This window comes from Lissotriton helveticus, chromosome 10, assembly GCF_964261635.1.
Source record: "Lissotriton helveticus chromosome 10, aLisHel1.1, whole genome shotgun sequence".
NCBI lineage: Eukaryota > Metazoa > Chordata > Amphibia > Caudata > Salamandridae > Lissotriton > Lissotriton helveticus.
In genome coordinates this window covers 555394490-555417272 of record NC_136071.1, presented here as the reverse complement: position 1 = coordinate 555417272, position 22783 = coordinate 555394490, and the positions used below count along the sequence as shown (strand labels likewise).

At 46.2% G+C, this 22783-nt stretch overlaps 1 protein-coding gene across 2 annotated transcripts in view; it reads left to right on the top strand.

Annotated features, from left to right (window-relative positions):
- ERCC4 (ERCC excision repair 4, endonuclease catalytic subunit) overlaps positions 1-22783 on the top strand; it is a 338934-nt gene that overhangs the window by 197433 nt on the left and 118718 nt on the right. For both annotated transcript variants that reach the window (XM_078663097.1, XM_078663096.1), the window contains exon 6: positions 11638-11766. In XM_078663097.1, the coding sequence (XP_078519223.1) occupies positions 11638-11766 (129 nt within the window). The remainder of the gene's footprint in view (positions 1-11637; positions 11767-22783) is intronic.

Sequence of the window (22783 nt, the reverse complement as noted above, 5' to 3'; positions counted from 1 at the left end):
ATTTAAAGATACTATAGCGGCAGTATGCACATGTTCGATTTTCAGAATACATGTAGAACGAGTGCTTGGTACCGTCTAATAACGAGTGCATGTACTTTTAAATAATTGTAAGAGTCTATACTCGAACAGGTATTACATCGTTATACCAATGTCTAAGATAATCGTGATGACACAGTAAAATTGATTAGCGCCTTTGACGTCATGGTAATGTAACAATGAAATTGCGCCTGAAATTAAAAAGCGCTTTTAATATCAGGGCACTGTAAAGAAATGATCTCATGACGCCTAAATACGATTTTGGGATTCATACATCACAATATTCCGCATAGAATTTTGAGAATGAGTAAGTTGACGCTTAATATGAATGTGACTCTGAGTTTAGTATTGCACAACTCGCTTTTAATTATATGTTTTTTAATAATATGCTTCATAATTCTCAACTGTGTCTCTGTCATTGTACATTGCTGAAGTGTCTTTTCCCACTTATTCGCTACAAATGTGGTTGCACTATCTCCCTTTTCTTTTATTACAGGTACAATGTGACCTACTACCACAAAACGAATCAGGTTACAAATTTACCTTTTCCTTTTTTTCCCTTAATCACTTTATGGTCCTGAGGAAAGCCGACTGACCAACAGGCAGATAAGGCTGAAACATGTCGACCACTTTTAACCTCACAAGATTAGTGCGCTAGAATTCCTAAATAATTCCATAGCGACACGCCTTAACCTTCTACCCGAATCCAGAAATATTAAAGTTGAACCTCTGGCTGTCCGGGTATTTTAGAACACCTTTATAGCACTATTTCACTTATTCACCATCACTACTGTTTTAACCAATGGTACAATCTCCTGGCGGAGGGTGCAAACAAAAACTGACCCAAGGATTACGCACGGACACGTGTTACAAGAAGCGGGGACACATCATATACCGCTACACGACTCTGAAAAAACACGTGTATGAGGGTCTTTTATTTCGGAGACACCTACCGATCCACCTGCAGACCTTGGTTATGCAGGACCAGTGATCCTTTCCACATTGATTTATAATTATTGAAAGGAGATTGAAAGGATCTCTACTCTCTCTCCCTCCACCAATTGATGATACGTATCCTCAAATGCCCCCAGGTCCCCCTCCCGTGCCAACCTCAAGGGACCCAGTATGTCAGGAGAATTATTTATTAGTTTCCTATAGATCAGTGACACTCCCTTGTGCGGCAGGACCTCGGTCAATATTCGGTCTTCTAGTGGTGAGGAATCGGGCAATTGCTCACCCTCCATCACATGACATCGCAGGGTGTGTCCCAGCTGTACATGCCGGAAGCGTTCAGGCTCCGCCAGGTCGAACTCCCTCTGCAGGTCTACAAATATCATGTAGGCCTGGTTCCTCCAGACATCTCCCAAATGTTCTATGCCGATGTGGTCCAATTTCCGGAATCCCTTCAATAATCCTAACACGGGCAGGTGTGCGTTGCACCAGAGCGGTGTCAAACCGGGGAGAGGTGTGGCGCCGCGGCCAGGGCGACTGATGCTGGAATCTGGGGATCACGGTTCGATCCCCGGCTCCGGCGGCAGATTAGCCCAGCACCATGTGACTCTGGGCAATAGCTCGCTTAATCTTCCCGACGGCCCCCAGCGCCTAGAGACCCTTACGGGTGATTGTGCGCTTTACAAATGTGGACTTTACTTCCAGCCTAGGAACCATCTGGGAGAAATCTCAGCATTGTGTCACAGTCAAACTCTTATAAAGTATATTCTCTGTTAATATGTATGTTGTACAAGCTGGTAGAAAGAAACTGGAACTTCGCAAACGGCCATAAGTGTAATTTTCCACTTCTTGACCTTAGGCCAGTTTCCCAAGCAGCATTAATTCTGGGAATTGAGCCTTGTGTGTTGATTATCAAGGATCTATAGACTCCCATCTTCCACTGCAGTGTTCAGAGAGGAAATTTTAACAGGGGGTAGTCTTAATCTCAAACCCTCATGCATCACTTAGAGTAAACTGTAAACCGCTTGCTAATTAACATTCACAGCTAGAGTTCTGTAATCCGAAGGGCATCTTGGCAGCCTCCTACCACAGACACTACTCTCCACATGCTGTGACTATCCAGGCACTGGACATGGGCACCCTTGATCAATATACTGTTATTACATTTTCAAATATCCTTTTTTGGATCATTCAGCAAAGGTGTTCTTATGTTCTTTGTCTGGCTGTATCCAATATTTATTTGTTTTTTCAAAATATATTTTATTGTTTGTTCTTCTTGAGTGAAACAACACAGAACTGTATCAACATGCACCCATAATATTGCAAACTCACAGGGAATTTACCATCATAACTACAATAAGCCACAAGGTTTCTGGCATCCCACCGTTCAACAATACATTTGCAAATACATTCAACTCTACTGTAGTGCATGGCCTTAGGTGATTTCCAACATTGATGTGAGCCAGACTTCTTTCTCTGATGTCCCTAGTGCATAATAAGTGAGCCAGCTGCCCCATACCTTGTGAAACTTACGGGGGCAACCCCTGCTTTGTAGGTGACTTTCTTTCTTTCTCTGCAGCCATGTACATTCCTCGTCTTGTCTCCATTCCTGTATGGTTGGTGGCTCCTGCCCCCCTCCTCCCCCCACCCATAACCTGGCCACATCCTTTTTGGCCACTACCAGACCCAAACCACTGAATATAAGCTTGGACGGTGGGGCATCAATGTCATTAGGGAGTCCCATAAGAACATATCACAAGTCGAGGAGGGTTGTGACTTAAATTATCATCCTCCGTTCCCCCTTGATCGTACCCTAGTAGGTTTGAATAGGCGGACAACTCCATATAGTGTGGGGCAAGGCTCCACTTTCTCCCCTGCATTGCACGGGTGCAGGAGAGGTTGCCCTTCTCATGCCAAGTAACCTGCGAATGTCATAGTACACCCTATGCAGGATCTTAAACTGTATAAGCCTCAATCTGGACTTGATCGCCACCTCCTCTAGGGTGAACCAACGCTGTCTCGCAGTCTATATCATCCATTTGCCCCACGTCTCTTTCCCACCTCTCTTGTAATCTCCCCAGTGTGTCCAGCATATTATTTAGTGTCTTGTATGCGAATTTTAATGGCCCCTCTTCCCAGGTCCTTCATGAGCAGGTGGCCCACGAGGGGGGCATACTCTGGGATCTCCACCTTACCCAGTAGTTTCTGTAGTAGGGGATCTCTGTGTATAGTTATAATCTAGTGAATAGTCCCGCCCATGTGCGTGGACCCCGGAGTAATCAAAAATAATCTCTTAAGTTGTCAAAAGATGCAGACCTGGCCAGACACTTAAGAGAGAAATTAAAGACAGATAATGCAGCCTATATCCACAGGCTACACTGTCCAGTACTTCAACTAGAAATTCCACCAAAAACCCACAAACAGCACAGCCTGTCCAGATTTCTCCACAGAGAAAAACTTTCCTTTACCAGCAAAATCCTCTGGAATGATAGAGAGGAAGGAGTGGACAGACACGCCCCATAGGCTGCCATTATGTGGCTTAGAACAGGATACTGTGCCTTTAAGAAAACTTTCCAGAACTCTCTCAGTATCCCAGAATGCACAGCAGGTCCCTTTTACTTTCAGTTCTTTTTTCCGGCTCCTGCAAGCAGGACCCTGGAGCATTGAGCTCTCCCTTTCAAGGGTTTATTAAAAGATTTTTTCACTTTTCAAGTGGTTAAGTGCTTTCATTGAAGTACTTTGGTGTTTTTCTTCCTTGTGTGTGTCTTTGTGCACTCTGTTATTTGTCAAAACGCCTGCTTTGTTTGACAAATGCCCAGAGTGTCCGAGAAGAAGGCCAAGTCGGACCCACATGAGGTCTGCATAGTCTGCCTTCCCTCATCTCATGTCCCAGAGGAGTGTGGCATTTGCCAGACCTTATCCACCAGGACCCTGAGAGAGAGGATGAAGATCAGGCTCCAAGGCCTGGAAGATAGACGACTGAAGGCACAAGGTGGGTCTGGGCATACTTCATCTGCCCATGCTGAGGTCTCTGGGGGGCTCCCCAGGGGCAGGAAGACCAGCAAACGTCCTAATTCTCTGCCTGCGTCGATAGCTTCGACTACGGCGTCAAGAGGGATGACAGCAGTCTGTTCCCCCGTCTCCCCAGGGCTCTGGGTCGAAGCGGTGTCGACGTTCGACGTCGAGGGGACTGACTAGGCCGCCCTCGAGATCACCGTCGACTGAGTCATCGGCGGCGTCGTCGAGTCATCGACGTCGAGGGAGTTCGGCCCGGCGTCGGCGCTCGCCGTTCGCCGTGGGCGAAGAGGAGGAGGTCGGCGTCGAGGGGATCCTCGACGTCGAGGAGGACGTCGAAGGCTCGCAGGCGTTCGACGTCGAGGAGACGCTCGGCGCCAGAAGGCGTTCGCCGTCGAGGAGAAGGCGTTCGCCGTCGAGGAGAAGGCGTTCGACGTCCAGGCGGGACTTAACGTCGAGACAAGGGTGCCTGTCGACGTCGAGACGGCGCTCTTCGACGTCGAGGTGACGTTCTTGGGTCCGCTGGGGCGCGCCGACGACGTTCGCCAGTAGGAGACACTGCCTCTCCATCGCCTCCGCCTAAGAAGATGAGGGACGACGTTCGCTATCGAGAGGATGACGTTCGCCGTCGAGAGGACGACGGTCGCCGCCGAGAGGACGGCGGTCGCCGTCGAGGAGGAGACGTTCGACGTCCAGGCGGGACTTCACTTCGAGACAAGGGTGCCGGTCGACGTCGAGACGGCGCTCTTCGACGTCGAGGCGACGTTCTTCGACGCCAAAGAAGCGCAGGAGGAGTTCTGGCGCCAGGAGGCCCTCTGGGTCCGCTGGGGCGCGCCGACGACGTTCGCCAGTAGGAGACACTGCCTCTCCATCGCCTCCGCCTAAGAAGATGAGGGAGTCACTGGGCTCGGTGTACTCCGAGGTATATGCACCTTCTAAGCCGAGGTCGGCTTCCCCTCCTCCTCCTTTGCCCAAGGAACCTCTGCCGCGGAATCCCACTCCGCCTCCGCTTCCACCAATTCCTCCTCATGCTCAGCCTCTGCTTCGGCCTCTGCCTACGGCTCCGCCGAGGACGGCTTCTCTTCCACGGTACCCGACGCCGCCTAAGGATACTCCTCAGCCGAGGCTCCCGGTCAGGCCGCAGTCGCCTACTCCTTTGAGACCTGCGGAGCGTCCAAAGCCGAGGAGATCGCGCTCTCGCTTCGGCCAGAGGGAGAGATCGCGGAGTAGTCACCGGTCGTCGAGATCAAGGCGACGCCACAGGAGGCGCAGATCAAGATCCCACACGGACTCTTCTGGGACCAGGGACTACTCGCCGACTTTGTCGGAGTCCCCCGGGACGAGGGTGTCGCCAGTTGATGACATTGTCTCATTCCAAGAGGTTCTGCTGAGGGGTGCGGCTAAGTTGGGCATCACGGTGACGGTGCCCACGTCCACGACGTCCGTGATTTTCGAGACGCTACATAAAAAGAACCTGTCTCGGCCGTTGCTGCCTCTAGTACCAGGATTGGTGGAGCCCGCCAAGGAGTTGTTTCTCACTCGGGCGGTGACGAAGGCGGCTCCCTCCAGACTCCTCAAGAAGTACCGGGCGCCGGATTCTGACCCGGCTTTTCTCAGGATGGATCCGACACCGGACTCGGTCATAGAGACGGCGGCTAGGAAGCAGCATGCCACCACCCCGTCATCTACAGTACCTCCTGATAAGGAGAGCCGCTGGTTAGACTCGGCGGGCAGGAAAGTCTGTGGGACGGCGTCTACTGCAATGAAGGCTGCAAGTTACTAGAGCGATATGATCGAGCCCTATGGGAGTCCCTCCAGCAATTCGCTGAGCTCCTTCCTCGAGAGAAGAAAGAGGACTTTCAGGAGATTCTGAATGAGGGGTTGTTGGTGTCGAACCAACTCATCAGCGCGGCTGCTGATGTGTCTCTTCTGGCAGCGCATGGGTACTGCCATGGTGTCAACCAACGGCGCCACGCCTGGCTTCGCCTTACATCCCTCAAGCCAGCAGCTCAACAACGGGTGGCCAACCTGCCTTTCTCGGGGGAAACTCTGTTTGGCAAGCATGCAGACGACGAGATGGCCCGCATGAAAGCGGAGGCCGAGACAGTGACGGCTGTCGGGTTGGAGAAGCCCAAGGAGAAGAAGACCTACTGCCCGTTCCAGAGACGGTTCGGGGCGCAAGGCAGAGGGCGAGGGCAGTCTTCGGGACAGCAGCAACAACAGCAGCAGCAGTTCCGGAGGCCCTTCCAGAAGCGCCAGAAGGGCAGAGGCGGACAGCAGTCCGCAGCGGCGAACAAAGGCCCGCTGGGTCTATGCCCTGAGTGGTTACTTCCCCTGCATCCGTTACCCACTCCGGTGGGGGGAAGCGTTCAATTTTTTCTGGCAGAGTGGAGAAAAATTACTCAGGACAAGTGGGTGCTGAATATTGTTTGCAATGGATACAGTCTTTGGTTCACCAGCCCGCCTCCAGCAATTCCACCGGTCAGCTCGCAGTTTCAGCTGCGCGAGCTCCAGGCGGAGGCCGATACCCTGTTAAGAAAAAGGGCGATAGAAGACGTACCTCTCTCTCAAAGGGGAAGAGGTCTGTACTCACGGTTCTTTCTGGTTCGCAAGAAGGACAAGAATGAGTTCAGGCCCATTCTGGATTTGCGACAAGCAAACAAGTGGATTCGCAGAGAGAAATTTCGCATGCTGTCGTTGCATCAGATTTATCCTCCGCTGCAACAGGGAGACTGGCTATGTGCTATAGACCTACAGGATGCGTACTTCCATGTGCCCATTGCACACAAACACAGGAAGTTCCTGCGATTCCAAGTCGGCGCCAATCATTATCAGTACACAGTACTGCCATTCGGGCTGAAGTCTGCACCCGGAACATTCTCGAAGTGCATGACAGTGGTAGCTGCACACCTGAGGAAGAAAAAGGTGTTTGTCTACCCGTACCTGGACGATTGGTTGATCAAGGCCTCCTCCTTCTCGAAAGCTCAAGCGCACTTCCAGAAGGCGTGCGTTCTCTTGAACAAGCTGGGGTTGCACATCAACATGTCCAAGTCTGTCCCGACTCCGGTCCAGTGCATTCAGTACTTGGGAGCCTCCATCAATACGCTGTCAGCAAGCGTGTCTCCTTCGGAGGAGAGACGATTATCACTCCTTCGGAAGGCTCAGGCTCTTATGACCGCTCCATCTACAACAGTGAGGACGGTGTCTTCTCTACTGGGGTCGATGGCCTCTTGTATCTTCCACACGCACGGCTGCACATGAGACCATTGCAGGAGTGCTTGGAGGATCAGTGGGATCAGAGGAAAGGGTCTTGGGACGACAAGATACGACTGTCTCTGCATGCTCTTCAGTCTCGGAAGTGGTGGTGTTCAGCGGAGAATCACCTCAGAGGGGTTCCCTTCCACAAGGCCATTCCCACACAGACTATCGTGACGGATGAGTCTCTCCACGGCTGGGGAGCGCACTCCGGAGACTTACAGATACAAGGAACGTGGTCTCCAACGGGGTCCAAGTATCACATCAATTTCCTGGAACTCACAGCTGTTCACTTGGCACGGAAGGCCTTTCATCCATCCTTCCGGACCAACTCTCTGCTTGTACAGACGGACAATACGACCACGATGTATTACCTCAACAAGCAGGGGGGCTCGAGATCACGCACTCTGTCGCAGGAGGCGCAGGCGATCTGGCGCTGGCTTCTGGCCAGAGGACTGACGATAACGGCTACCCATCTACCAGGTGTGCAGAATGTTCAGGCGGACGCACTGAGCAGACTGATTCAGGAAAACCACGAATGGGTCATAAACGACGAAGTACTAGGAGAAGTCTTCGCAAGGTGGGGGACTCCAGACGTAGATCTGTTCGCCACCGTCGAAAACAGCAAATGCCGAAACTTCGCCTCCAGGTACTACCAGCAGGGGACGCTGGGGAATGCGCTATGGATCAACTGGTCGAACAGCTTTCTGTACGCTTTTTCACGCATTCCCCTGATTACGGCGGTGCTCATCAAACTGTCCCAGTCCAGGGCGCGGATGATCCTGATTGCCCCGGAAGTGGTGGTTCACGGACCTGCTTCCCCGGTCTCTCCTTCCTCACATACGGCTGCCGTGCCGGCCGGACCTTCTCACGAAGTTCGGGGGGCAGATGGTGCACCCCAATCTCTCGTCTTTGAGTTTGGCGGCATGGCTCCTGAGATAGTGCAATATGGCCATTTGAATCTACCAGAAGATTGTATGGACATACTGAAGGAGTCTAAGCGACCTTCCACTAGGACTTCCTATGCTTACAAGTGGAAGAGGTTCTGCATCTGGTGCAAGTCCAAGAACTATGATCCAACAACATGTAAGGAAGAGGTCATCCTTCCGTATCTTCTACATTTGGCGCAGTCTGGCCTTAATTTCCATTCCATTAAGGTTCATCTCGCTGCGCTTACTGCTTACAGGAAATGTCCTTCACAGACTTCCTTCTTCCAGATCCCTGTGGTCAAGGATTTTTTGGAAGGCTTGAGGAAAGTGTTCCCTCCTGTCCGGCTTCCTTCGCCTTCATGGGAATTGAATGTTGTGCTGTCCAGATTGATGAAGGAGCCTTTTGAGCCTATTCATAAGGCTTCATTGCAGCACCTGTCCTGGAAGGCGGCGTTCCTCGTGGCCATCACATCGGTCCGCAGGGTGAGTGAAATTCAGGCATTGTGTTGCTAAGAACCTTACTGTATTTCATGCTGCTAAGGTTGTTATGCGTACTCACCCTAAATTTCTTCCAATGGTTATCTCTGATTTCCATATTAACCAGACCATAACTTTACCTACGTTTTTCAGAATCCTTTATCTCCAGCGGAAAGGTCCCTGCATTCCCTGGATGTTAGGAGGGTGTTGAAATTTTATCTGGATAAAACCAAAGATATTCGTAGGTCAGACCAATTGTTTATCAATTATGGATAAGTCAGGACCTGTCTTGCCACCTCTAAACAGTCCATCTCGAGGTGGATTGTGTCCTGTATACAATTGTGTTACCAGAAGGCTAATAAGACCTTAGGGGGTAAACCTAAGGCTCATTCCACCAGGGGCAAAGCTGCCACGACTGCTTTGCTACGTAATGTCCCACTTGCAGAAATCTGCAAGGCGGCCACTTGGAAGTCGGTCCATACCTTTCCTAAGCATTACTGTCTGGACACTGATGCCAGGACAGACGCTCAGGTTGGGCAGGCTTCGCTGCAAAATCTGTTCGCACAGTAGTGGTGTTAATTCTCTTCTCCCCACCGCCGCTTTGGTGTGGAGATGTGCTTGCCATTCTATTCACTAGATTATGACTATACACAGAGATCCCCTACTACAGAAGGAGTAGTTTCTGTCCTGTAACTCCAGTTCTGTAGTAGGGGTATCTCTGTTATAGTCATAAGCGCCCGCCCTCCTCCCTGGTGGAGAAAGATATTCATGTAAGGAATGCTACAGGTCTGGCGTGTTACGCCTTCAAAAAGAACTGAAAGTAAAAGGGACCTGCTGTGCATTCTGGGATACTGAGAGAGTTCTGGAAAGTTTTCTTTTAGGCACAGTATCCTGTTCTAAGCCACATAATGGCAGCCTATGGGGCTTGTCTGTCCACTCCTTCCTCTCTATATTTCCAGAGGATTTTGCTGGTAAAGGAAAGTTTTTCTCTGTTTAGAAATCTGGACAGGCTGTGCTGTTTGTGGGTTTTTGGTGGAATTTCTAGTTGAAGTACTGGACAGTGTGGCCTGTGGATATAGGCTGCATTATCTGTCTTTAAATTCTCTCTTAAGTGTCTGTGCAGGTCTGCATCTTTTGACAACTTAAGAGATTATTTTTGATTGCTCCGGGGTCCACGCACATGGGCGGGACTATTCACTAGATTATGACTATAACCGAGATACCCCTACTACAGAACTGGAGTTACAGGACAGAAACTACTCCTTCTCCTCTTCCGCACTGGTGGCCACAGACTTGTCTTATCCCCCTCTCAATATGAAACCCCGCCAACTGTGTCCAGTTAACTTTCACCTCAGCGGTTGGGGCCAGATATAGTAGTGATACCCATTCTCTGTAATGGGGACTGAACTCAGACCTCAACAGGGTTGATTAGAGGAATGGCCAGTGAACCTCATCGAACGCTTTTCCGCTTCAAGTTCCAGAAAGACATGGGGTGCGGACCGGTCCTTTAACTCTGCTAGCCATTATGTGCCCATCTCCGGTTGCATTGTGTGGACCGGCCTGGCGTAAAGCCAGATGGGTCCCTATGTATCGGGGTAGTGATAATGTGCAGGACCGTAATGGCAAGTTGGTCGCAAGGATTTTGACTTGTATATTTAGTAGGGAAATCGGACTGTACAATTCACACTGGTTCCCTGGGTTTTCCTTTCTTGGGTATCACGATAATGATGGTGTGCCAAAGATCTGGCGACAGTGCACCGACATCCCTAGCTTCTTTAAATAGGTTCAACAAGTGTGGCCCCAAAGGCCAGGCCAGCCACTTTATTGTGACATGGGGACTTACCCACTCTCATCTTCACATCGCAGTTTATGCGCCATGCATGATATTCTGCGTCTTCAAGTCTCGAGACCGTGTCTCTGAACCCCAGCCACATCTTTCTGGAGCCCCAGGACTGTGTCTACGAGCTCAGAGTTCCGGGATTCCATTGCCGTCACCGTCTCTGCAACGTTTCCCAGGTCTTGATGCAGAAGTGACACTTAGCGTACCTTGCCTATTCTCCCCTCTAGGGCATCTCTAGGAGCCTGGATAGCCGAAAGTTGGGCTGCATTGTCTGGGAGGACAAGTAGAGGGGATCTGGATGACCAGTTCACTTCACCGGCTCCCACCTCCAGCTGATCCCCGTCAGGACTCACTCCGAGAGGCGGCTCACCTCCCTGCGGCTGCCATCTTGAAGGAGGCCCTGAGCTCTGCCTCTCTGGGGAAAGATCTGTACGCCGCTTCGGAGTTGTCTGGGACCTAAAAGCCTTTCCCTACATTGTGTCAGGATGTTGCTAGCCAACGAGCCCCAAAGCTGGGGCTTTGAGTATAGCATAAGATGGTAGCATAAGTGCAGGATTTAGGTCGGGCTCTCTGAGCCCACGAGAGATGCTGCTACCCAGCCATCATGATTGCCATATCACCCCCATCTCCTACCCCCCACCCCCTCCCATTATTGTAGGCGCGGATTTTCTCATCCATTTAAATCACTAATTTTAATTCATATAGATTGCTGAAAACAATAAAACATTAACAGCACTGTTCAGCATGTGATGGAAGCACAGAAATTGAAAGCTATTGTGTAGAGTGGAGGGAAAAAGAACTGTGAAGAAGGAAAATAGCATCTTTTTTTAAAAGTTTGTTTCAACGAATAATTGACAGATGTTGGCATGGTGTTAACATAATTAAGAAACTCCTGCCAAGTTTTTGTTGTTGTTGTTTTAGTGCGCTTTCTAAGGTATTTTTGGAAAGCTAAGGTGGCTCCCATTCTCCTTGAATGAACAGAGGAAACAAAATTTGTATTATTTTGTTTTTAGGGTCTTAAAATGTTGTCTTAGCACTTCTTAGAAGGATAATCTAGTTAGTTTCTGTTATAGAGTCCTGAGGTATCATGTTGGTTTCTATTCTAGTGTTTTACGGATGTGCATTTTCTTAAAGGTTGGCTATTCCTCGACTCAAGCACATCCATGTTTGTCCATGCTCGCGCCAGAGTTTATCACATTCCAGATGCAAGCAAGAATAAAAAAGGGAAAGCAGTGCTAAAAGAGGAACCTAAGGAAAAGCAAGGTATGTGAGCCATTAATTTGCAACCTCTAATGTCATTGTAGTGAATTTCTTTCCAGATATTCTAATAGCTATAATTAAGATGTATGAAGTCTTAAGTCCATTTTGTGATATGCTGTGTGCAAGGTGATATGCTAGACACATTTCAAGAGGAAACCAGTTACAGATTCAACTGGTCTCTGAAGTCATTGTTCAAACAAGGGGTATTATTAGTGCTGTGCAGGTATTAGAGTTCAAGGTAGCTCCTCTTGTGCACAAAAATCAATGGACTGCATTTTGTGAGCGGTTGATCATGTTTGAAAGTTTCACGCTGTGTGTGTTGGAGTTTTTTTTGTAATACATTTTAGTGAGTTTCAATAGGAACAAGGAAAACATGCATCACAAGAAATTCCAAAGTTATTGTTACTGTGCAAACAAGCACCTCTCTCATTATTAGATTGATTACTTTCCATGATAATTTACAGTTGAATCATAAGGAGCACCATTTAAGTCCTGCCCTTGAAGAAACCTAGAACAAACACCTAAACCCCCTCCCTCTAACTTCCTGCCTCATTCAACCACCCCAGCCTCTCAGCCTGCAGGTTCTGTAACTTCATACCTTGTTCCCTCTCGCAGGTGTTTTTATATAGCTAGTAATAATAAATAATAGATCAGCTTTAAGCCCCAAGTTCGGAATTCAAAAAGGCCCAAGACTCGTACTTTGGGTGGAAAGTCTTGCATTATGGCAGGGATGTGAAATACTGCATAACAGGACTCAGAGTTTCTGAAAATGTCTAGGGTTGCTCAGATCATGCAACAGTTTCTCCACAATCCTAGCATTTCACAACCTGATCACCCACAGTGAGCTGGTTATGGTTGGGGTAGAGGTTGTTTCTAAGACATAGCAATTAAACATTTTGTGGCAACCAGCATATGGTTTATCACCCACTGCAATCCTAGTTTTTCCCTTGGGGTGGCCAGGGGTCCCAGATGTAGCAGAGCATATTCTGGGCTATGGGGACCCCAGTAATGTTGCCAGTGTGGCTCAGCACTTCCTTAAAAAAGAACGGAATTGGTCAGCGACTCCACCAGATATTTTACGTAAAGCCCCCACATTTCCCTTCAATTCTAGCACATATCAGATTTATTGGAGAACATGCAGTGGATGCGTTCTGGTGTCTGGTACTATCACAAGTGTATTTTGTACTCCTTTTCTCTGTGGAGCTAACCTCGCACTCCTCTCACCGCTGCTCCAAAAACTAATGCCCAAGCCTCTTGTCAAATTCCTTGTTCCTGTTCCCTTTGTTTTTGATGAGGCCATTTGACAGGTGAACTGGGGTCGCTATTGTTAATTCTATGCAGCATGGAGAATAGGCCTCTGCCATCCCATCTTTTCTGTGTTATTTTGGTAATTTGGGAAATTTTCCTGCTTTTGTGGCCAAGTTTCCCCTCCTTAATACCCATGGTATGCTCCATAAAGATCCAGAGGACCAAACTCTCTGTATGTATCCAGTGCTTCTCTGAAGCCAGACATACCAGTTGGTGATGTCCCTTAGGCGTGCTGCCCAATAATAATAAAGCATGTTAGGACATCCCTAGAAGGCATAACTCTTGCCATACTCTTGGCCCACATAAACTGCAAAATGGCTTCCTGGAAAGTCAAAATCTCGGCTCATGGGATGGCATTTGTGAGTGCTTGGAATAAGTAAAGCAGGCATGGCAAAACGTAATTTTTTTTTTAACATGTTTTTATTGATTTTACAACAAATAGCAAAGCAGCCTTCTGCACATACAAAGATGTCCATATCACTTTCTATTTGACAGATCTGACAGTAATTTTTCAACTGCGCAGTTTCGTTTCTAATATTCAATAACGCTCTTAAGTACAACAACCAGTACCCCACCCGTTCAATCCTCCCCTGATTCATCATCATCAGAGTTAACTTGGTCTGTGTCTACAATAGGCTCACATATATCCCCTCTATAAGTGTTCCAGGCCGACCACACTTTAGTCCATTTTCCAGGGCAATTCCTGTTTACATAAACTGTTCTCTCCGTGATCATTGTGACATCCATGTCTCTACACCAAGACTCCTGTAGTGGGCTATCAGTGGCTCCCCACTTTTGCGCTATGTTGCGTTTTGCGACCATGAAGCCCAGTGTCGCCCATGTTTGACCATGTCGTGTTAGATCATTCGGTTCCCATATGTTAAGGAGGCATCTCCGCGGCTCAGGTAGCAAAGAGATGTGTAGGGTCTGGGATATTGAAATCAAATGAGAGGGTTTTAAATGTACGGGTTCTATAGGCGCTCTAGCTAAGTGAACGTAAGTATGAGTTGCTCAATAATACAGGTGCAAGCAGGGAGGGGAGACCCTTGAAAAAAACCCTCAATTAGAGCGCAGAAATTGCACTCTCACAACTAAAAACCAAAATCCTGCGCACTCAAAGAAAATCACAACATCAATTTGTCAGTAAGTTCAAATAAACACAATTGAACAATCTTGTCCAGCGTCGTTTTCTTTGGAGGTTCGTGTGTCACTCCTTTTATTTGATCAGCAGATCGGATAATAAGATACAGCCAGCCGACACGTGTTTCGTTGTAGGGCTGTACATGAACAGACACTACAACTCTTCAGGGCTTAAAAGTAGAGATTTAAATCCGTGGGCCCAGTTCCGGTGATAATTCCAACCCGGAAGGGTAACTATATGTTGTATTTACTCGACTTCGGTCGTCACAGGTTTCTTCAAATGCACACTGTGCAATCACAATATTCAATCCTTTGATTAAAGTTATCAACTCTTATTATCCGATATGCTGATCAAATAAAAGGAGTGACGCACGAACCTCCAAAGAAAACGACGCTGGACAAGATTGTTCAATTGTGTTTATTTGAACTTACTGACACATTGATGTTGTGATTTTCTTCTAGTGCGCAGGATTTTGGTTTTTAGGGTCTGGGATATTGTTCGGAGGACTTTGCGCCAATAATCCGCCATGAAGGGACAGTCCCAAACAGTATGGAAAAAGGTACCCTCCTCCCCGCACCCCTGCAGACAGTATGGGTGTTGCGCTCTGCCTATTTTATAAAGTGTAGGCCTAGTAAAGTAGGAGCGGTGGAGGATTTTTAGTTGCACCAACCGGAGTCTAGCCGGAATTCCTACCTCACGGGGTGAGGCCAGGAACTCCTGCCATTCCGCTTCATCCATGTCCTGAATGTCTGTGGCCAATTTATTTTTTAAGGATATCGTGGGATCTGGAATGTTATTAAGCAACTTGCGATACGTGAGGGATGTGGCGCGTTTGTGCATTAAGTCTGTAAGGAGTCTATCCTCCAGGGGAGAGGCCTAAGGTATATCAGTGTCCTGTGGTAAGAGTGCCAGGAGGGCGTGATGGATTTGTAGGTATCTGAATGTTTCGGTGGGTGCAAGCTCGTACTGTTGCTGTAGCCTATCGAAGGGAATAACCGCCCCCTTGTCCCAGAGGTCGCCCACTGTGGAAATACCAATGTTATCCCAGTGTCTGAATCCCTTACTATGCCGAAGTGTTTCGAGTCCGAGAGTGGGGTGAGTTTGGTAATGGTACCCTTCCAACCTAGACGGGCCTGCACCGTGTACCTTAGTGTGACCATGTGTCGTGTTGGGCCTTCTATTGTCTGTGCACGCTTCTGGTTATACAGGGCCGCTAATATATTGTTCGTCCCGAGTTGTGCTCTGTCAGCCATAAATGCCGGGTCTGTGTGGGGGACGTGAAGCCATTGGTTAATGATCTTAAGATGAGCTGCCCAGTAATAAAATTGGACACTGGGGAGCGCCACACCGCCATCGTTCCAGCTGCAATGTAACTTTGTCTGTGCAATGTGCGCTGGCTTGTTACCCCAAAGGAGCGTTGACACCGATGCCGCCACCTGTTTGAAATATTTTAAAGGCACTGGGAAGGGTGTATCAAAACCTACATTTTAATGACATAAATTTTGCCTTACCAGGATATATCTACCTCTTTCCAACGGCCCTGTTCTGCTAATATTTGAGATTTTAGGATAGGTCAGCCATGCTTCGTCAAGTCAGCAATGGAGGGGAAAACCTTAAGACCCAAATATTTATTGGAAGTGCCAGCTCAAGCAAGTGGAGTAACTCTCTCATCTGGGGTTCATGGAGTTTGAAATTGAGCTGTTCAGACTTTTCTAAACTGAGGCTTGTTCAGACTCCGATAAAAGAGCCATAACAGCGGGAAGGCTAAACTCTGGATCATTGATGCTCAGTAGTATGTCATCTACAAAGAAACTTATGTAATGTTCTACAACTCTGAGTTGCAGGTTTGAGATATGTGAATTTTCTCATATGGGACATGCCCAGGGCACTATTGCTTGCACGAATAGGAATAGCAGTGGGGACACAGGGCAGCCCTGCCTCGTGCCAATGTGAGTCCCTGTTGGTCGAATGTTTGGAGGCTGAAACTTTGTTATTGATCAAGATGGCTCCTTCAGCTGATATAGTTTTAGCACATACCCGAAATTTTTCCGAGTATTCTCTATTATTCATGCGATGTATTTCCCTGTTGAGGAAATTTGTGTCCTGCTGAAATCATGTCTGCATCAACCTGTCTAAGGTATCTCCAAACTTTGGATTTTTTCATAGTGGAGGTATGGCCCTGAACGTTTAGTTAGGTTAAGGTGAAAGTACAGAGCCTCCCGACATGTCGATAGGCACAATGAGTTGCTATCTGACCCTAAAACGGTGAAGTATGTCCTGGTACCCCCTCCCCTACCCCAAAAGATTAACAACAACAATTCTAAAGAAATAAAAACAATACAAGTCTCCAAACTCTTTCCTCCCGAACCTCAAGCCCCATACATCGTGTTCATCCCTGTTTCCAGTTACGATTGTCCCTGGATGAATTAGGGCTATTGTCAGTGTCAATCTCCTTTCCCTCACTTAGTTAACGAAGTACATACTTGGTGTAATACATCACGAGGCTCCCACAGTCTTGTGGGCATATGTGATAGTTGAAGAGGTCACCTCCCTTGTTTAGTATCTCTTTCTTGGGGTAGTCAGCAATACCCCCGTCATAAGCAGTTTGCGAAGTGTATCCTTGGTGCACCCCTGAACGTAGTGGTCAAGCTTCTTGTGCTCAATCTAATTTCTGAGATTGTTTTGTCTTGGTGTCTTTCCATAGCAGTCTTTGATGCCTTGATTAGGTCATCTGAGTACTCCACGTCTAGTCTGCCACCTCCTGCTGAGATCCTTCTGCTCCTTCTTCATTGGATTGTTGATTTGCTTGGGTTTCCAGTTTGAGTACTATCCGGCCCTCTTCTGGCGTGGTTATTACTGTGTCCTGGCCCTGCCATAGGAATTGCAATCCCTCAGGATCGAGCCATTTTATTTAATCTGATTAGGCCGTAATTCTTTGGTGAAGCCTTTCCGTTTAGCTAATGTCGCTACGGCCAAATCTTGGTACAGGGCCACCTCGATGTCTGTAAAAGTAATGCTTTTACACTTCCTTGCACCCTCAATGATCCTTTCATTTACTGGATTGTTCATTAGTTTGACCACCACATCCCTACGTCGGGGGCCCTCTGTCCTATTCTTTCTACGGACACAGTGTCCCCATCCTGTAGCTGTAATAGGTCTGAAAATAGTTTTTGCATGCAAGCTACAATGCCAGAGCTTTCCACCCCCCACTTTAAGTATCCAATATAGACATTGTCACAACTCAGGCTGTTCTCTAGGTCCTCGTACTTGGAGGTCAGCCATTTTAATTGTTGTTCTATGTAGCAAATGCAATGGTGGTGGTGGTAACACTCATAAGAGCACCTGTAATTGACTGAAGTCTGATTACCCTTCTGGATATGCCCTATTTGTTGTGTTTTTTATCTTTTTGGAGCTATACTTTATTGGAGAAATATCTGTGTTTAATTTGTATGAAAACTGATCAATAAATCCATCCTGAAAAAGAATGCATCCCCAGCAAAAAGAGATTGGGATGGATTGGCATGGGACTGGCGTCAAAAGGGTATATTGGAGTATGCGTTCTGCAAGCCTTGTGGACCGTGGGCAGAACAATTTCAGAAGCTTGTACTTCTAACTGTCAGACTAGGTTGATTCTACTAGGTGAACCTGTACCATTTATCAGTGTACTGTACTTCATATTTGTCTGCATGTTGTCTAACAGCATGTTGGAAAGAGTGCCCTTAGAGTTAACCTAACCCTGTATACGATTAAATAAGACCCGGCCATAAACTTTACTGGTGCCTGCTAGCAACAAAATGGATCTGTAATTGGCTGGATTGGTGTAACTGGTACCATTGTTTTGAACCACCATGTTCTCAGACACCACTAGAGGGCACAGAATTAAAACACTAGTGCCCATTCTTTACCAGTGCAGGTCCACTGGGATATCCCCAAGGCTAAGAGTGTTGTAGTTTTTGGCTTTTAAAGCTAGTTGCACCAGAAAGACGGTAGTAGCGCTCTTTTTAGAAAGAGGTTGTGTTAGAAAAACTCACAAAAGCGTGGTCCCCAGCTTGGCTTCTGTTGGATTATAGATGTCTAAACTGTAGAACCAAATCTCACTCCCTTTGTGAGCCATTCAGGGCGGTTAATATGTTCTCAATTTCCCCAAGCCACAAACTTTGGCTCAACTGTAGACAGCCACAAATGTTCCCATATTCTGTAATACCGATCTGAAATTCTTTTTGTACTCGTTTGCAGGCTTTTGTAATCCTTCTGTAGTTTGAGCAAAACCTGCTAACCATCATGTTTACTATTTCAGTCTTGTAGGGTTCTAAACAGTTCACGTTCTTTCATCCACATTCATTGCCAAACCACTCATAAGCATTTCTATTAGTTTTCTGTAGACCTTCATAGTAATGGGTTCATTAAGCACTACCGCTTTCCTCTCATTGTCATTCGCAATTTCCTGAATTTCTTCTAGATTCTTTAATATTATTCTCAATATACATGGGGCACAGCTTACAAAATGTTCTGCTTTCCATTTAACTACTCTCCTATTATTGGTAGGGAAACATTTCTACATCTATTATATAATTGTTCAAATTTATATTTGTAATGAACAATCTATATTAAACAGTAGATATGAAATCATTGTAGTCGCTTTCAGCCATAGTTCCATTTCCAGGTCTACAACTGTATCCTAAACTTCAACATTGACTAAAATATCATCAATAAGGCTTGTCCTTTTACTTATTTTGAAGGTCTTTTTTTGCAGGGGGGATAGCGAAAAGGATAGACTACAAATAGGCAACATTTACAAATAGCTCTTTCCCAGACTATTATTTCTACCCCACATCAGATCTGGATGGGAGATCCTGTTCTACCAGTTCACTGCCTATCATTTCTCTAAAAGGGGAGATATTATGTCACCATATGCTAATATGTTGTGCCAGGTGGCGTTTTGAGTGCTGTTTCTTGGCAATAAAATGGAATCAACGCAGGTTAAACCATCAGGTTTAAGCCTTAGGTAACATAAAAATTCAGTATGTTTGATGCATCCTCTGAAGGCCCTCTTCTAATTACTCTAATATGTAGAATGTTCAAAGACATATTTGCCGCTGCAAGTTGCCGTACACTTAACACTCTTGTATGAAGACCAAGTGGGCTAGTCCACTCAATGGCCAACAAATACTTTAATTTGATTTCTAGGAGTTTGAAAGTTGCAAACCCATCCCTAGAAACCTCTTGTTTCCTATGCTTTCTCGAAACAACACACATTGTGCTTCTTGATGAAGTCCTGCCATTCAGGATCTTCATGTTTAAACCCACAGTCGACAACATTCCAGCTAAGAACACACATGTATTTGGAAATTAAGCTCCAGCTTTTACCCTGCACCGGGGGGCTAGCTCCAGCTTACCTCTGTTGAGACTGCTTTTTGCATTGCATGCTAAATATTACTCAGCAGTGGCAGAGCCCCTTTTTTATGTTTGAAAAGCTTTATTGGAATAATAAAGATAACAATTGACAAAAGGAAGGTACAAGATGAATGGGGAGGTACAAAGCTTAGAAAAAACAAAATCCTAATGTCAAAATAGATAACAACAAAAGCATTTTATGAATTTTGAGGTGAAGGAACAGGGGGGGAGAAAAAGAAAAGAAAAGAGGGGGAAAGCAAAGAGAAAGAAAAAGAAAGATGAAAAAGAAGATAGAATAAGCATAGTGGAATCAGTAAGGCAATCCGCAGAAAACTGAGAGTTAAGCATTATAACAAGGAAATATGAAAAAGGCAAAAAGAGGCAATAAACTATATCAAGAAAAGTAAAAGAGAGGTAAAAGAATAAGCTAGAAAGACAGAAAAGAGCAAATCATTCAAGGAGGTTCAAAATTCTCTGAATTGACACTCAATGGCTTCTTCTTAGGAGCTAATTTGGTCTAAATAAGCCGTGAGGGGGAGCCAGTAGAGCTCAACATTACGAGGAGGTTTACAGGATGAGGTGAAGGAAACATCAAGTCTATGAAAATGACAAAGAGAGTTCCACCAATGTTGCATGGATACATTCGCAAGAGATTTCCAGTTAGAGGAAATATGTGGAAAGACAAGTGCAAACATAAGATCAAAAAGACCACCAGAGTGAGGAGGTAAAGAAATGGAGTCCGAAAGACTACTTAGAAAAAGAAGAGGAGGTGAATGTGGAATAGAAAGCGAGAAAATCTGAGAAATGCAATGCCAAACTTGTTTCCAAAGACTAGAAACCATAGGACAATAGAAGAACATGTGTAAAAGATCAGCTTTAGGTAGTTTACAAGTCCAACAGGCGGAATCAGAAGGTGAGGAAGAAGAAGAAAAGCGAGAAAGGGATAAATGAGAAAGATAGAATCTGTGATAGAAAAAGAAGAGAGATTGAGTGAGAGAAGCAGAGCGAGAAACCTTCAAGGATTTGAGCCAGAGTTTATCCCAAAGAGAAACGGGCCAAACACAACCCAGATCCGCCTCCCAAGAAAGTTCAAGTTTAGATTTAGGACGATCCGGATTAGGAGAAGAGAAAAATGTATATATAAAGGGCGCCTTAGGGAGTGTAGACAGTAAGGTTAAGAGAGGGGAAGGAGTAATAGGGGGGAGTGCAGGAGGAAGAGAGTAATAATGGTCAAGAATAATACCCACAAGAAGGGTATATTTATGGACAAAAGAGCGAGGGCAAGAAAAACGGAGTTGGAAACGAGCAAGGGGCGATACCATCAAAGATCCGATGGATCCATATGATACCCTTTTGCCTCCAAGAAGCCCAACAAATAGGTCTATTATTGCTAAGAAGGAGCGAATTATACCATATGGGTTGTTGCAAAAAGGAATCACGAGAAATAGGTGGAGGAGAAAATAAAGGTCGAAGAAGGGAGGAGGTATACTTAAAGAGCGGAAAAGAATCATAGGGGGACCTGGAAGAAAAGCGACTTAATTCAGCAAAGGAAAAGAGGGACAAAAAGGCATGCTCGATAGATAGCCAAAGAGGAGAGAAAGGAGAAACTTCACATGAGATCCAGCGCGACGCCTGACGGAAAGAGAAAGATTTATGGTATAAGCGAAAATCTGGAAAGTTAACACCCCCATTGGATTTGGGTCTACGAAGAGAAGAGAGGGAAATTCTAGATCTTTTACCTTTCCAAAGAAATTTGGAGATGGAGGAGTCAATACGTTTGAAGTAAAGAGCAGGGATGTGCACAGGTAACATGGAGAGCGTGTAAATAAGAATAGGTGCAATCATCATCTTAACGGAATCTAGTCTACCCCACCATGAAAGAAAGAGCGGATTCCAGGAAGATAATAGCTGATCAATACGAGAAAGGAGGACAGCAGACATATTCAATTTGACAGGAAGCGATTGAATTAGAGAACCAGACCCCAAGAGATTTAATTTTGGAACTATTCCAAGCAAAGCCTGTAGACGAAAAGAGATGGGGGGAGACAGAACTTTGTTAAGGGAAGAATTTCGGTCTTATCTGAATTAATTTTATAACCAGAAACAAGGGAAAATGCATCAAATTCGGCCAACAAGGGGGTAATAGACGTGTCCGGGTTCGAAATAAACAAGAGGATATCATCAGTATATGCAGAAAGCTTTAATTTATGTTCTCCATAGGGAAAACCAGAAATAGAAGGATTTTGGCGAATGGAGGACAAAAAAGGTTCAAGAGCTAAAACAAAAAGAAGCGGAGATAAAGGACATCCTTGGCGAACGCCTCGAAGAAGAGAGAAAGAAGAGGAGAGATGACCATTAAAAAGAATAGAAGCCTTGGGGGAAGAGTACAATAAAGAGACAAGAGATATAAATTTAGGGCCAAAACCATTCCAACGAAGAAAGGCAAACAAGAAGGACCAATCCACTCTATCAAACGCTTTCTCAGCATCAACTGAGATAGCAGCTAAAGGGGACGACATAGAAGGGGCTTTATTTAGTACATTAAGAAAAAGGCGGGAATTGTCAGAGGTAAGTCTACCTTTGATAAAACCACATTGCTCTTTACCAATAAGATGAGGCATAAGGGAATCCAATCGTAAAGCAAGTAATCTGGCGAAAAGTTTGTAGTCAACATTCACTAACGAGATGGGGCGATAATTTTTGCAATATCTCGGGTCTCTGCCATCTTTCGGGATCAGACAGATGGTGGCATCTTGAAAAGTGCCCGCAGAGGAACCTGACGAAACAAAAGATTGAAAAAGTGATAAAAGCTTGGGCAAAAGAAGATCTGAAAAGTGTAAGTACAATTCCACTGGGAAACTATCCGGACCAGGAGTTTTACCCTTAGTGAGAGAAGATAGAGCAGCAGAAAGTTCATGAAGAGTGAGATCAAGGTCAAGGGAGGCAAAGTTAAGATGAGACATAGATGGCCTAGGGAGATTACCAAAGTAAGAATCAAGCATAGAAGGAGACGGAGGAGATTCCGGAGTATAAAGTTGTTGGTAGAAGCGTTGGAATTGTTCGAGAATCTTGTCGGTCGTGTGAAGGGGGGTATTATCAGATGAAAGAATGGACTCAATACAAGTGCGCTCCTTGCAGGACTTGAGATAATTAGCTAAATGCTTACCAGACTTGTTA